At 31.9% G+C, this 16,436-nt stretch overlaps 1 protein-coding gene across 1 annotated transcript; it reads right to left on the bottom strand.

Moving 5' to 3' along the window:
- Positions 1 to 1,093: 1,093 nt before the first annotated feature.
- Positions 1,094 to 4,933, bottom strand: LOC21399929. The gene is made up of 4 exons (XM_010108673.2): positions 4,420 to 4,933; positions 3,598 to 3,753; positions 2,808 to 3,491; positions 1,094 to 2,570 (listed from the first exon to the last, which is right to left on the bottom strand). The coding sequence occupies exons 1-4, from the start codon at positions 4,783 to 4,785 to the stop codon at positions 1,356 to 1,358; spliced, it is 2,421 nt and encodes an 806-aa protein (XP_010106975.1). The 5' UTR covers positions 4,786 to 4,933; the 3' UTR covers positions 1,094 to 1,355.
- Positions 4,934 to 16,436: the final 11,503 nt, after the last annotated feature.

The following is a 16,436-nucleotide window of genomic DNA, read 5'->3' as shown; positions in this document are numbered from 1 at the left end:
TACCTCCCAAGGAAAATCCCGAATCGGATTCCAAATTGACGGGTTAGTGTGAGCTTATCCATGCAGTTATGCACTCTTCGAATAGGAATCCATTTTTTGAAAGATCCTGGCTTTCGTGCTTTGGTGGGTCTCCGAAATCCTTTCGATGACCTATGTTGTGTTGAAAGGATATCTATATGATCCGATATGATTCGATCGATGTAGCCTTGTTCGTGTCGAGTAAAACAAACGATTCGTCCGAGAGATGGTAGCTTGACTTGGTGGGTCTCCGAGATCCTTTCGATGATGTATGTTGTGTTGAAATGGTATCTATATGATTCGATTGAGGTAGCCTTGTTCGTGTCGAGTAAAACAAACGATTCGTCCGAGAGATGGTAGCTTGACTTGGTGGGTCTCCGAGATCCTTTCGATGACCTATGTTGTGTTGAAATGATATCTATATGATCCGATATGATTCGATCGATGTAGCCTTGTTCGTGTCGAGTAAAACAAACGATTCGTCCGAGAGATGGCAGCTTGACTTGCGCATTGCACCGTGTTCATGGAATAAATCAGAAGGCGTTTTTCAAAATGGAGAGGAGAGTATATTCTCAACGTGCATTGCTATTCCAAAGAATCCCTCACCAAGAATTCATGGAGGTTATTAGAAAGGAAGCTAGAGGCTTGGAATTTCCCCAACAACATGCATTGTAAAAGAATCTTTTTGGTAAGAGTGTAGGCCAAACTTGGAAAGCCTGCGCCTTTTCTCTTTTCTCCTTTCTTTTTATTCTTCCTAAAGTGAAAAGCTTGTTCATCTTTACAGCTTTTAAAATACACAAATATGGGAATGTAATATCTGTGTTTTAATCATAAGTATGCAAAGAAACCAGAATCCTATGAAAGCCATTTAGATTCCCTCCCTATCAAATCCAAGCGTCAGAAAATTGTCATTTATATGGGAAATTGGAACCAGAAAGTAGCTCCAAAATGGATTGGACCAAAAAGTTGAAAATTTTCGAAAGGAGAGAATCTTTTGAGAAACGTCATAAAAACAAAAGATAACAGAACTTAGAATTGACTGGGACTGGTAGAAAAAGTGTATTTACAGATTATGTAGTTCCAAGAGCAACTGTAAGGAAGTTGCCACACCAGAGTTAAGAAGAAAAGAACAAGATTCAAAATTGGAAAATTACAGACACTTTCATTTCCATTCTTTCTAACTTAGAAGAGACACAAACCTAACCCTCTCATGCCACTGAATAAGCTTTAAACTCTTTTCCTCTTTGTTAACCCAGGTCACATTAGAAATGTCCGTTAAAAAAAATAAAATAAAATACAAACAGGTTAGAGTGAACACACTGCCGGAGATTTACATTCTACATGGCAACATCGGTCATAGGAACCTCGGTGGTTTGTGTAGCAACCTCTACAGGAAAAACTTCCGTGGTTTCCGGAGGGACAACCTCTGTTATAGAAAATATCGTGGACTGTGGAGCAACAACCTCTGTACTAGAAACTTCTGTGGTTTGTGGAGTAAATGCAATCGCTTCTGCTATTGGAATATCTCGCGGTGGTTGCAAGGACCGAGTGTAGTTGAACTCAATTTGCAATCTTTGATGAAGCGGGGTGGATGACATCAGTCCTTTTTTCATATCCGCCTGCAGTTCTCTTAGAGGAATTGCAGCCAAGAAGTTCTTTATGTACTCTTTGCAAGCCTCTTTCCCCTGACAAACAATCTCCTCCTCCTTCATTGGTTCCTCCGGCTTGGCTGCCGATGCCTCTACTACGGCGCTCTCCTCCTTCGAATCGACTATCTGGTTCTTGGTTTCAACAGCTGCTGCTACAATCTGCTGATCACCGGCTGTTTTGTCATCTGATCCTTGTGGAACACTTGACATCTTGTGAATTACGGTGTTAGAGTCGAATTTCAAGATGTAGGCCTGATCACAGCCCTCATAGAGCCTCTCCCCCAATGTGTCAACTATGTAGTATGCTTCTGGTTCAACCTTGAGGATGAAGAAATGGTCATTCCAACTAACAATATACACTTGAGGTTCGCCATTTAGACATTCCGATGCAGCACGGCTAATCTCATCCCAAATGTTATCAAAGGACATGGCACCGTGTAAAAAATCGAAACGGCCTCCATCCATTCCCTCAGGGTGGAAGAACCCAATAAAGGATTTTTGTTGAACTACGGAAAGGGGGCGTATTTTGGCTTGTAGGACTGTTTCAAGATCAAAGTGCTTGTCAGGAAATCTCTCCCTGTAGATCTCGTTCTCACAGAGATTCCTCCACTCTAAAGAACCTTCTCGGATCAGACTGTCAAACTGAGATTTGATGGGCAAGAGATCTTGGTTGTTCTGGAACCAGTCGGCAATAACAGCAACTAGAGCTGTGCATGCACTCTCGCCAGCTGCCCGCTCACTTCGCTGATCTATGGAAGCAAAAAAGACCTGGGTTTGAAGCTTCATATGTCCATCACGGCTTGTTACTTCTTTGTGCTCCCAACTGCCAACCGTAAAGCTGTCATCTCCAAAGTCAGAAACTGACGACCGATTTGCAGATGAATCCTCCTCACTTTTGTGCCGCTGCCAAAATAGTTGTCATCACCATGTTAAAGAATTATCTCACTTTTATCTTTAAGCACTCAATAATCAAGTATGCTTAAGAGTCAGACAACCAGCCACTTTTGTTTTATATATGACATAGCTTAAATCAGAAATAACACTACATTCTGCAGCTATATAAAAGAAGGTTTATATCTCCCCTTTTTCTATGTTACTAAGCTGGAAAATAATGGAAAAGAAAGGTATTGCTAGACTCACCCCAAGAGATTGAGATTCATCAGAGCTGAGCTGGCGACGATCAAAATCGATATCATCACCACCTTCTTCTCCATAAGCTTTTTTCAATAGTGGTTCTCCTTTGGCTTTAGGGGACCTGAAGCTCAGCTTTCTCTTCCTCCAAGGTAGCAAGCTGCGCTTTGAACTTTGCAGTACTGATGGCTCAGAGACTGCTGTACTTGAATCCTCATTATGCGAGCACCCCACATCAGATTTACGATTGCTGTAGTACACCCAGTCCTCACCTTCACCATTGATCCTCGAAGGCCAGTTAAATGATCCTCCAACATAATTTGCATAAGACAGTGTTCCATAGCTGAATGAATTCCTAACACTCGCATCCCCTTTTCCCTCGTCTGATTCGCCTTCCTCAAAATCATCAAGGGAATCTGAGTCAAATGGGTAGTTATACTCTCCATCACTTTTCGCAGAGCACCTGCCTTCACTACCATCCTCTTCACGACAAGCCTTTTTGGCTTTTCTGGAAGAGACATACCCTGTAAAAATTTTTACTTTTCTCAGACCAGCTTTAAGTGCTGAAACCTCATCTTTCTCCGTAGAAACAGCTTCCGCCGATGGAGGAGGTGAAGGAGCAGGCACAATTGATCTTTGTACTGGCTCCACAGTCTCCTGTGCAGTTCTTAGTTCCACTAAGCTAAGTGATAACTGCAAGATTCATACAAGCTTCAAATCAGAAAATGTTGACCCTCAGACAGATAAATAGGCAAGCAAACAAATGAAAAATCGCAATTTCCAGAATAAAAACACGTACACAGAGAGTGGGACGAGGCTCGGCAGAACCACCATAAGATGCAAGGGGGATGCTTAATTCGAGCTCTTTGTGTTCAGCTTCCGAAACAAATTCAGCAAGATTCACAAATGCTGTACCAACAATGGGAATCTTATTCTTTGACCCTTGATTCAAACCCTGGATTCAACAAGAAATGCCAATAAGCACCGTCGAAACCGATGGTACCTTTGAACATCAAAGAAATTGCAAGAGTGATTCACATCCTAAAAACTAAACTTGGAATCATCTATCATTCTAAAAGTAAAACCTCCTCATAACTCCAACAGTCAACAGTCAACCCTCAACAGAAACCAACAGTCCAATTATCATCCAAAGAATCCAACAGCCAATATCTTGAAAAAAGTCAAATTGTAGACATAGCACTTTACCAAAATCTAACCTAAAGGTCAAAAAAAAAAAAAAAAAAAAAAAAAACTACCGATGTCAATATAATTAAAATCCTTCACACTTACGGGAGGGAAAAGAACCCAAAAAAAAAAATCATCATTAATTCACTCTAGATTTGCTTGATTTGCAACATAAACTTCCAATGCATATAATAAAAAATAAAAAATAAAAACACACACACAAATTCATTATCAACAACACGTAAATCGAAAATCGAAAATAATTCTAATGATTTTAATTCATGAACCAAATGTATCCTAATTGATCTCACAATATCATAACGCATAACACCAAATTAAAACAAAAGAAAAAAAAAGTCCCAAAAAAGAAAGGTAAAGAAAAAAAAAAAAAAAAAAAAAAAGGGAAAAAAAAAAAAAAAAAAAAAAAAAAACTTACATTAAAGACAGTGAAGGCGATCTCCCACGGATGAAACACATTGTCCTTGTTAACCTTATAGGAGGAAATACAGCAGAGGCTATGAAACTCCTCGTCCCAATCGACGACGCCGTTTTGGGCGTCGACCTCTCTGGTGAAGTTCCTCTTGACGGCCGGTCGCCGGAGTGAGCTGAGGGCCGTTGTCTTCGGTCCCTTCCAGCGAATCTCGACGGTCATCTTCCCGAGCTCCGGCGAGGCGGCTCCGGCTCCACCTGAGGCCTCCCGCACCAGATCGCAGCCTTCCAGCCGCCGCACCACCAGCCTCGCCTCGTACTTCCTCGTCGGCAGCGGCGGCCAGGGTCGCCACCTCATCATCTTCACCACCATTCCTTATATCCAAAAGAACAGATTTTTTTTTTCTTTTGGGCTTTCTTTTCTTTCTTATTTTCCGGGAAACTCTCTGAGGAACAGGTAGAGAGAGGGAAGGGGAGAGAGAAAGAAGGGGAGAGAGAGAGAGAGAGAGGGAATGTGCCGTTAATTTTGGAATGGAAAAAAATAAAAAACTTGTTTATAGAGAGGGAGAGAGAAATGGGGAAGAAAGAAGGAAAGCAGAGGTCTTTATCTAAAAATTTAAGGGAGAGAGAGAAAGAGGAGGAGAAGACAGGGAGAGAAAGGAAAGGCCATGTTTGGTTAAAAGTTTTTTACTTGGTCTAACCAACCCATGAGTTATTTTTTAAAATTAAAAAAAAAGTACAGTTGTAAATCTCTATTATTTATGTGTTATTTTACATAATTAATATTAGTCTAATTTTTTATTTTTTTATTTATTGAATGATAATTAGTTATTTCTTAGTTAAGTGGTATAATTAATATTTTTTTACCATTTAGAGTGGGGCTTCTCGTTTCTTCTTTTTTTTATTTTTCAATATATTTTTATTTTTGTTTTTTATTATTAAAAATTGAATCTTATGGAAAAAAAGAAACAAAAGGAAAAAAGAAAGTCGTATGATAACGTTAATGACGATGATGTTTGGTATTGGACTAGGAAGGGCCGCAGGGGGGTTATGACGTGAGTATTATGGGGGTATTTTGGGTATTTAAGCCTCACCACACCAATGACCAAACGGTGGTTCAAGCAGATTAGTTGACTTTGTTTTGGGATTTCCCTTCTTCTCCCTTTGTTTTTTTTTTTTTTTTGTGTGGTTTTTTGGCTTTTTTGTTCAGGAGAATCCGTGAACTGCATTTTATTTTCGTTTTTCAAGTTTTTTTTTTGAAATTGGAATCATTTCACAATAAATAAATTACACAATACACAAATGATCTCAAATACAAAAGTATTCGACCCCAAATTAATAACTATATCCACTAATAAAAATTAAAATAACACAAAAGTAAATATAAATACTGAGACTCATATAGAAAAAAAAAATACATAAATTTCAAACTTGACCATAGCTCGTTTTTTAAGTTATTACATAGCAAATTCTCAGGGAAAAAAAAAAAAGAAGAAGAAGAAAAAAAAAAAAACATGTTCTTAGTTCTTTACTAGTCGATGCCTAAATTACCTTAAAAATCACGTTTTCAAAGTAGAAAATTTTAATTCAATCGAAATGTCCTAAACTTAAAAAGTGTACCATTAACTTTAACCAAAAATGAAAGGCGTGTAACAACATGGAAATAATTCAGGTAAATAATTCAATAGCATTAACTTCTAATAGCATGAGGAAGGGTCTTATGATCTTTGCTTTTTTTTTTTTTTCCTTTTTTACAGAACGACACAAAAAAAAAAAAAACAAACATATTATATTTGGATTTACTCATATGACCCGAACTTAAGAAAAAAGATTACATTTGGATTTACTTATATAATTTGAATTGACATTCTCGGTCCCTCATAAAAAAAGATTGACATTCTTAGTTAATTATTTGCAGTGAAACTTTAAGTTTATTTTTCCAAAATATAAATAAAATAAAATAAGCAAATACCTTCCAAAGGCCTTAATGAAAGCTTGTGAAAAAGAGAAAAAAAAAAAAATAGCTTAATAAAGAGGCAACATATTTTTTTTTCCTTATTTGAATAACTAGAGATATTAGAATATCCCCCTAAAAAAGGACATTAGAACTTATATTTAGGGGAAAATAAAGAGGCATTATATTTTTTTTCTTTTTCTTCTTTGAATAATTAGCTTCCCTTTTGGTATGTGCGTACTTATTTGTCATTATTACTCTTAAATTATACGTGACTCTCTTTACCGTAAACGTTGCTTGGGAGATAGACCTTTGGTTAGAAGGTAAACAATCCTTTTAAGTCGTTTGTTTTTAACAACTTTCTTAGCACAATTTACCAAGTTCTTCAAAGTCCATGGAAAGAAAGAAAAACATTCCTTTCATTATTTTTTTCCTTTTTTTTTAAGTGAAAAAATGGTGGAGATTTTCTTTAGTAATGTCTTAATAAGATCTCTACTTACTAGTGCACTATTACTTTTTCCTATTAAATTCACCCTAGTATACAAATTGTGTGCAAATCTGCTGTGCTTCCCAAAAAAAAAAAGAAAAAAAAAATTTGCTACGTTTTTGAGAAAAAATGATATTTTTAGGAAAAAAATGCAATATCATTAAGCCAAATCGGCACGAACAAACGGAGTTACAAAACGAGAAATAGCATCAAAACAAACTAACTTTTTTACTACAGTAAAAAGTTCTTAGAAACAGTCACATTTAACTTTTTTGCTACAGTAAAAAGCTCTCACATAAAGTTACATCTCAATTCGAATTAAAAACTCAAATCAGTGAATTAAACAGGCTCTAATTCTGCCTCAGAAACATAAAAATAGGAGGCTAAAATATGAGCAACTAAATTACTCTCTGTAAACACATTTCCAGTTTTAATTTTTTGGCAGAAGCATATATGTATATCCTATATATGGGTATATATATATATATATTGCAATTTACTTTGCAATGATAATATCCCATGATTTTCAGCTATTTCCATATTTAACACGCAAATCCAAGTAAGTGCACTTGATCATTTTATGGCTACCCAACCTTATCTTTTAATTAATGGTAAAAATATTTGCTTGGAGCAATACCTGCAATATTTTTATTTATACATTAGATTTGTATCATATTTTCTCCATTTATTTCATAAGTACGAGTAACTAGTCAGTAAGCTTTAAGCGATAAAACTATATTGGTCTGTAAACTTTAAGCAATAAAAACTTTCTGGCGGGCTATTAAGGCAAATTTTTACCTTTTCTTTAGGGGAAACTTTTACCTAATTAATCTTTGGTATATTAATTGCTTATTCACTCTTTTCTTGTAACTAACATAAACTCAATATAAGATGCTCAATCAATTGTAACACTCAGCTTATCCATGTATATTTGTATTTTCCATATACTATTATTATTTGACTGATGAGACAAAAAAAAAAAAAAAAAAAAAACAAGTAAAGAGCTTGCCGATATTTTATAGTGCATTTTTTTGTTTTTTGTCAAGAGAATAATATATCAACAATTAAATAAATTTAAAGTACTTTAGGAAAATGGGCATTGATTATCAAAAAGATATTTTTGTGCTTGAACTCAAATGATATTAATGAAACCCCTTTGAAAAGTGATTCTAGAAATTGCTTTTGTAAAACAAAAACTTTTCCAAACAACCTACACCACAGACTTACCATTCCATTTTTCCCTTTAAAATAGCATATTTAGTTGAGTATTTCATGAAACCACTTTGAAAAGTGGTTATGTTAGGCACCGTTCATTTCGCCGATTTGAGTTTAAAATTCGAGTTTTCTTATAGTAAAAAGTTCTCAGAAACAGTCACATCTAACTTTTTTACTACAGTAAAAAACTCTCACATAACGTCACATCTCAACTAAAATTAAAAACTCGAATCAGCGAACTAAACGGCCCTTAGTGAATTAGCTTTTAAGTTTTAAGCATGAAATATTGTTTAATTGTGGTCTCATTTTCTCCTCTATTCAACCATATCCATGCCTCTCGTGTTATTTTGAGGATTGAAATATTTTGCAACGCTATCAGGCCTATTATGTCATGCTTCATTTAGCCAACACAATAATAAGTCAAAGTTTAATTAAATCCAACTACATATATATATATATATATATATATATACATGGCTTTGATTATTTCTTACATGACAAGTGAGGCACTTTTTGACTCCACGTGAACCACATACCACTTAGTGGGTTTTTTTGTGGATTTTTGCTTAAGATGTTGGGTAGGGATCGGAAACTTGGCTTTCTTTTTGTGTGAACAAAATCATGAAAGATGTTCCAAGCACACGTTATTATATTTATTTTATTTTATTTTATTTTTCTTCAATTACATTCAATGGGGACAGTTGGGCTTTACAGCTAGGCTTCTGAAAATGTTTTTTAGTTTTGGGGCCTTTCAACTTTTGTGGAAATTGCTTGATCCTTTCTTGCAAGTTGCAATCAATACAAACCTCATATTTTTCATATTTTATGCACGCGGTACGATATATATTATAACCATGATTTATATAAATAATCAATTTTTATATGTGGGCTCCATCACATAACCAAATGGTTTGTCTATTTCCGGTTGAATAATGCACACCATTATAGTTTAGCCGTGGTCTCTCGATGTACATACATGCATGTAATTACATATACATATAATATGTGTATATATACATCCTTGGTTCTACATACCTTAATATGTCGTATTCAATTGCACTTCTTTATATACATAGAGACAAATTTTAAATGGTTATGTTTCTATCGGTAGTTACTATCATATATAGAAATTTAATGACATGACATGATAAAAATATAATTTTGTTAATTGTTATAATTTTTTTTAGTTAATTATGTAATTTATTACTATCGTCGAATCAATAATAACAATAATATATCGATAATATATCAATGGGCAAATAATAGAATAACCATATAAATCACCTTGATTTAATATTCGCATACTTTAATAAGTTGTATTATACGTATTAGATAGTATTAAACATATACAAAACAACAATTATATAATTTAGATTACAAAATATTATTTTTTTTATCTCAATATTACAAAATATTAGTTAATAGTGTATTTTATATGTAATACAAAGTAGTGTGTCGTGTCAAACTTTAAAACAAAATTAAAATCTTAAAAGTGGAGTATTTGGACTCTATAAGTTGGAGTTAGGTGTGAATTTACTATTAGGTAAATATGCCTAAGAATTACCGACATGTCAAACTATTATAAGTAACAAAAGACAAATAAATAAAATAAATCAAACAAACTGTGGTTTGAATCGATTTAAGGGCCTTCATTTCTAGGCGCTGTAATTAAGCAAAATGAGTTATCTATATTATAAAAAAAATTAGTTTTTTTTATAGTGCTTTTAAACTTTTACTTCACGTCCGTTCGAGATAGCTTGTACTTGTGCTTTTAAAAAATAAAAAAAAAATATACATATAAGTTGGGGCTTTTTAATAGTATTTAGATAGTATCTGAAAAAGTACTTTTATATATCTAAGAAGAGCTTTTAAATTTATTTGAATAAAAAAAATTAAAAGCACTTATTATTATAAAAAGTAATGTAATAAAAGGATATGAATGAGATATTTAATTTCTTGTTTATAAATAAAAGATTAAAAATGTTAATTCAAAAGTTTTCATAAGCATCAAGGAAGTGATTTCTTCCAAAAGTACTTAAAAAAACCAAAACACTTTAAGGTTGTCTATTAAAAAACGGCTTTTAGACTAAATAAGTTATAAAGAGCTTTTTAGGTAATCTTGATAAATATTTCTTGAAAGTGCATGGTTATGATTTTTACCATTTACTCTTGATTCATAACATTTTTAATCAAATGATTATACTAACAAAATGGTATTTATCAAGAGTAAGAGCTAAAAGTCCAGACTCATACGCTTTTAAGGAATAAATTTTCTATTTTTTTGAGCTTTTTTTTTAAAGCCAATTTTAACAGGTCCTTTCGACTGAAGCGTAATTAGTTGGGCAATCAACATACCACATCATAAAACTCGGTGATAATTTATTTTTTCTAATAAATAAATGAAGGATTTCTCCATTAATGTGTGAAAATGCAAAGCAAACAGAGTTGGACCACAAGTTAATGAAATATGACTTTTTGATACTTTGGTGATGTTCTTTTCAATATTATGTCAATAGGAATTTAGGCAAAGACATCTTTCATCATCATGCAATATTCAATAAATCTTGTAGTGGAAAATTGCCATGCTCAAACCCGATCATTTATTATTTTTTTCTTTTTCTTTTCTCCCTGCACAAATTAGGTATTCTAATTTTAAATCATAACATCATTAGTGGCCATGTTTAATGCCCCATTGACAATATTATTTAAGACAAATCTATATTCGACGACATTTTGATATATAGTCAACATTTTTTTTTTTAATAAATTAGTAAAGCTCGTGCAAACCCGCTCTTTTATCAGAATAAATCCACTTAAACAAATTGAAAACAAAAAGGATAATACTGAACATAATGAACGATATTAATGTCGTATTAATTTTTTAAGGTTAATTTTAGAAAATTTTCTTTACAATTACGGAGGTGAAGAAAACTGATTAGAGTGTACTCAGCATTTCATGCAGGTTGGAAGTTTATTATGCTTGTAAATTTAGGAAATTTGCGAAAAACGACTATTACTATTGTACAATATCAATTTTATTCCAGAAAAGAAAATGGTGTACTTATTGCTATATATGTTCTTTGGATTTGGATATTAGGATAAATTATGTAGGGCCCGTTTAGTTCGTTGATTCGAATTTTTAATTCGAGTTGAGATGTGATTTTATGTGAGAATTTTTTACTGTAACAAAAAAGTTAGATATGACTGTTTCTGAGAGTTTTTTACTATAACAAAACTTGAATTCTAAACTTAAATTGGTGAAATAAACGGAACCGTAGTGTATCATAGACAAACAGTCGTAAATTGCCTTTTTTTTTTAGCAATTAGTCATACTGATAATGAATAATGTGTCCAGATTTCCTCAGCAAATATGAGATTTACTACTTAATTTAGTAAATAAATATGGTATGCACTAACTAAATACGAGATTTACAAATTAATTTTAGTCTTAAATATAAGATTTACTAAAAATAACTAATTTTTCAACCCAAAATTATGTCCCACCCTTAAATCATCACTTCCAATTTGCAATACAATATTCTTCGGTTCACAAATCCAATAACCAAATCCCATCAAGACTATGGTTGCAAGCATATATAGCTAACTGTAATTTCACACTTCACTTCACTGTAAAGCATAGTCTTCAAATTCCGCTACCTCAATTTCAAAAAAGAAAAAGAAAAATCATAGCTAGACTAGGTTTATACGACAGCGTATCGAACAAAAATAAAAAATTACGCAAGACATAAAAAATAAAAAATAAAAATCTAGTGATATTTTGTCCACTCATTTGGGAGTTAAAAAATACGACACGTCGTTTTTGTTCAAAAGTTACCCTTTTTAGGGTTGCAATCTGATAAGGGCAAGATAATAATAATAATAAATAATAATTTTTCAATACTATGAAGCGCTGTCCATGGGTCGGAATCCCAATGGCATCATTCAAAGCGTTGGAGGTCTATTTTATTCTAAACAAAATAGACTCATTTATACACCAAATAAATTAAGATTTCGTATTTTTATATTTTTTTATCGTATTATTCTCTTTGTCCTTATACTATGAACGCAAAAAGCTTTTCTGTCAAAGAGTGTGCTAGATTATGACCCCGATAATGAAGTTATAAACAATAATATATTTCTTAAAAGCAAACGAACTGCCATGCTATGGACATGACTTTAATCTTTTTTTTATTTTTTTTTTTGGGACTATTTTTTTAGGGAAAAGACTAATTGTTTATTAATGAAATGTGTGGCATCTGGACTATAATTTGTGACCTTTTCCCATTGTACAGCGGCAGAACCCTTGCCTAGACAAATTAGTAATATTAAAAAATTTCTATGATTAAAATCATGAAATTATAACTATTTTCGATTTATGTGTGTTTTTTATGGGAGAAAATATTGTAGCGAATCATGAATCATGATTCGAATCAGAGAACGAATCATTCAACCAAACGGGCTCGCAGTGGTTAATTTAAACAACCAATGGTAGCCCTGCATGGTTAATGGTTGAAACTAATTTCTGGCTTCTATCCTGACTAAGTCCGTTTTGACAAATAATGTTGTTTTCTCGCATAGATCCATAATCAAACCAATACTATAGATTTCTATATTTAGAGGTAAACACCTATAAAAACGTAACTATTAAAAACTCAATTATATATATAATAAAGTTAATTACAATACATGACAAAATTTCATTGAATTGAAATTTAACAATTTTTTAAAATATTATAAAAATAGCAAAAATGATATAATAATTATCATTTGTATTATATGATTATATAGTCACTATTTTAATGCTATTAAATTTTACTAATCTTATAATATTTCAAAACTTTTGCTATATTTCAACTTTATTATTTAAAATTTGTTATGTGTGGAAAGAACCCATAAATAAAAGAGGAAAACTATATAAAAATCGTACTTTTTTTTTATACAAGTTACCCTTTAAATTTTTAATTCAATGATAGTTAAAACGTTGGATGAAAGCATTCTCATACATGTTAAATGAGCTAATTTAAAGGAAGATACTTGGAATTTGAATAGTTGATTGGAACACGTAAAATCTTGTGCAACAATGTTTCCTTCCAAATTTTTATATTAATTGATTTTGGGACATTTTGTAGCATTGGGTAAAATCTAGGGATAATTTATCATGATTCCAACCTCAAAAGGTAACATGACAATGTAATTAAGCTCAAGGAGCAAAAGAGTAAAATAAATAAATAAATAAACTATATATAAAAAAAGAAATCAAACTATATCCAAAAGTAGGGAGAATCGAATACAAATATTAAGTGAAGGGTAATTATCTAATTAGAATATGGTTGTAATAAGAGAATATTTCACGATGTGAAATTAATGTTTATAAGTACGTAACCTCATTGTAATTGTTGGTATATTCTAATAGTAATTTCACACGTGACTATGCTAAAAGATGTAGAGTAGAAATTCAAATCCCTCACCTCCAGGTTTAAAAGGTTAAAAAGAAAAAAAAAAAAAAAAAAAAAAAAAAAAGAAAGTAAGCAGCCTCCTTCCCACCTCCCCAGCCTTTGAAGTAGAGTGGGCAAAATTGATAGCATGAGTTTAGCCATTCCATAGGTCCTGGTTTGACCTCCCATAATAATCACTATTTTTAATTAATTTAATTATTCACCCATCGAAAAGAGTATATATTGCCAAAAAGATTCCTCTATATTCTTTAGTCGAATTAATAATTTAATTGTGTTTTAGGGGATAATAATTTAATTATTTTATTTATTATGAAATGTGAATTACATCGATCTTGATATTCTGTAAGATGTATAATTGTAATCCTTATTTCAGTTGCATGCAAATTTTATTTATTAAAATATATGAGAGGAGTGTTATTCGTGCCTATATTTAATTGTACTAATACGGAGCCAATTTTAGAAACCTAAAGCAAGTTTTTTTACAATAAAGCAAAAGAAAGCTAGTAAACTAGAATTGTAAGTTGTAACACATGAGGTTTATGAGGTCGTTTTTTTTTTATTTTTTTATTTATTTTTTATGAGGTTATATCACATAATCTGTTTACCCCTTTTGCGGCTCCAGAAGTTCATAAAGTAATATTTGTTCAAATAGTTGTGGAACTTGTTCATTGAACTCGCATGAGGTTTACGGGGTTTTATCACATATTAGGTTCGGAAAATACATAAAAATATTACTGTTGTTAAACATCATTACTAATAAAAAATGAGTCTTACATGTGAAGTTTAGATAAGGTATCCGGTCAGACACTTAAAAAGTGTCTGACCGGAACGATAGTTGTATATTTATACATAAATTATGTATATTTATATGTAATCGTGTATATTTACATGTAATTCGTGTATATTTAACATGAAATATAATAAATTAACTAATATATATATTTTCATGCTATGTGTTCACTAATTGTTATAAAAAATACATATTTTAAAGATTAATATACATTATCGTTTCTTATAACTTAATATACATAATTTTACATGTAAATATATACAATTTATATAGAATTATACAATTACCGTTCTGGTCAGACACTTTTTAAGTGCCTAACCAGAGACAATTCCTAAGTTTTATATTGTAAGACTCAAAATCTATTCGTCGGCATCCACTTTTTTTTAATGGACGGTCGTTAATTTATCTTATAATATTGTTGAGGATGTTCGCCTCTTTTATGGCTCCAGAAGTTGCTAAAGTAGTATTGTACAAATAGTTGTGAAACCTATTCATTGACAACTGAAATACTTTAGGACAACTTGAAAAATATATATATATATATATATATATATATAGAGAGAGAGAGAGAGAGAGAGAGAGAGAGAGAGAGAGAGAGATTAGGACAACTTGAAATATATATATATATATATATATAGAGAGAGAGAGAGAGAGAGACCATTTTTTTGCCTATTATTCTTGAAATCGGGGTCTTTGGAAGTAACTTCAACAAAGATAAAACCAAACCCAATATATATCCGAGAAGACACCAAATCCAAGAACCACAGGAAAGGGACAAAGTTGAAGGGCAGCGTCAATACAAAAAAGTTGTGAAAATCACTGCAGGAACGAGAGAGACCCAACGGCAATAATATTAGAACATTGAAAATCAAAACCCAACAGGCAACAACTGTATAATCTGTATTAGCCATTGAATTCAAAAACACCCACAATAAAAAAAATGGAAATATGCCAAGTAAGCAGTCAAAGAACTCCAATTGGTGGATCAAACAATAAGGATTTTTAGTGGCATTTATATCACAATCCACCAAATTTTGTTTTGGGCCTGTGTCCATAATCCTCAAGTGTGAATGTATTATTGATTACATCATCCGATAAAAAGTTGTTAAAAAATAAACGAGTATTCCTATGTTTGTATTGCCTTGATTTAGAATATGTTCCTATTCTTTTTTTTATATAAAAAAAAAAATTGTTGCAAAATAAAGGAGTTTTGTTAGTCATAATCATCATAAGAAATGCAATATTAAAGTTTTATATCAACGCTGAAATTTGATATTCAAATTTTAAAAAAAAATCATTCTCTCATACAATCATTTTTATCATCAAATTTAGTATATTTCAAATTGTGACTATTGTTTAGTGTGTTAATTTTTTCAATTAATAATTACAACATTATCATCATTTCACTTTTGAATATTAACATTTTTTCCTTTTCTAACCTCTCAGTCTAAAATTTTATAATAAAAGTCAAATACAAAAATATTAAAACAACACTTATAGGGGTAAGAATCCCGATTTGGAGGCCACCCCGCTTCGATTACATATACTCTTACATGTGTTAGATTTAGTTTTTAGACTTTAGTTTGTTATTATTAGCTGATATTAAGATTTCAATTTATTTTTATGACATATTAACAGTTATATTGTTTAAATTTTTAATTAATTTAATGAAATTTTTTTCGAGGTTTGATAATATTACAAGCATTTTTTAAACTCTAAACAAGTAAATGAATAGGATATGCGGATAGCTCTTCTAGTGGGGACTCCCTGACTCCAACCTGATCCCGTTTTAAATTAGACGGATATAGAAACGGATATAATTATTGATATCTAATTCCAAACCCCACCCCATTATCATCCCTAACATTGCGGCATAGTAAACGTCTTATTTTTCTTTTTTCTTATAGCAAATATAGAATTAGCATTGATATCTACATTAGCTAGTGCCAAAGTCAATGCCATGCACTATTCAACACTGGTTTCCCTCCTCGAAGGTGAGAAACAAGCCAAAAAAGAATGAGAAAAGGGAAAAGGAAGAGGAAAAGATAATGGTGGATGGTGACTTCGAAATAACAGAAAACTACTACATATATAGATATAACATTCATTTAAATATATAATT

Source organism: Morus notabilis, unplaced genomic scaffold (genome assembly GCF_000414095.1).
Source record: "Morus notabilis unplaced genomic scaffold, ASM41409v2 Scaffold758, whole genome shotgun sequence".
NCBI classification, from domain to species: domain Eukaryota; kingdom Viridiplantae; phylum Streptophyta; class Magnoliopsida; order Rosales; family Moraceae; genus Morus; species Morus notabilis.
Note: the sequence above shows the minus strand (reverse complement) of the source record. Positions and strands in the feature narration are given on the sequence as shown.

What these genes read in the sequence shown, in the direction of transcription:
- LOC21399929 (XM_010108673.2), bottom strand. Translation starts at nt 4,785, where the DNA reads ATGGTGGTGAAGATGATGAGGTGGCGACCCTGGCCGCCGCTGCCGACG. An exon ending in AGCCTCGTCCCACTCTCTGT is followed by an intron (nt 3,492 to 3,597) that starts GTACGTGTTTTT and finishes TGAATCTTGCAG; the next exon opens with TTATCACTTAGCTTAGTGGA. An exon ending in ATGAATCTCAATCTCTTGGG is followed by an intron (nt 2,571 to 2,807) that starts GTGAGTCTAGCA and finishes CTATTTTGGCAG; the next exon opens with CGGCACAAAAGTGAGGAGGA.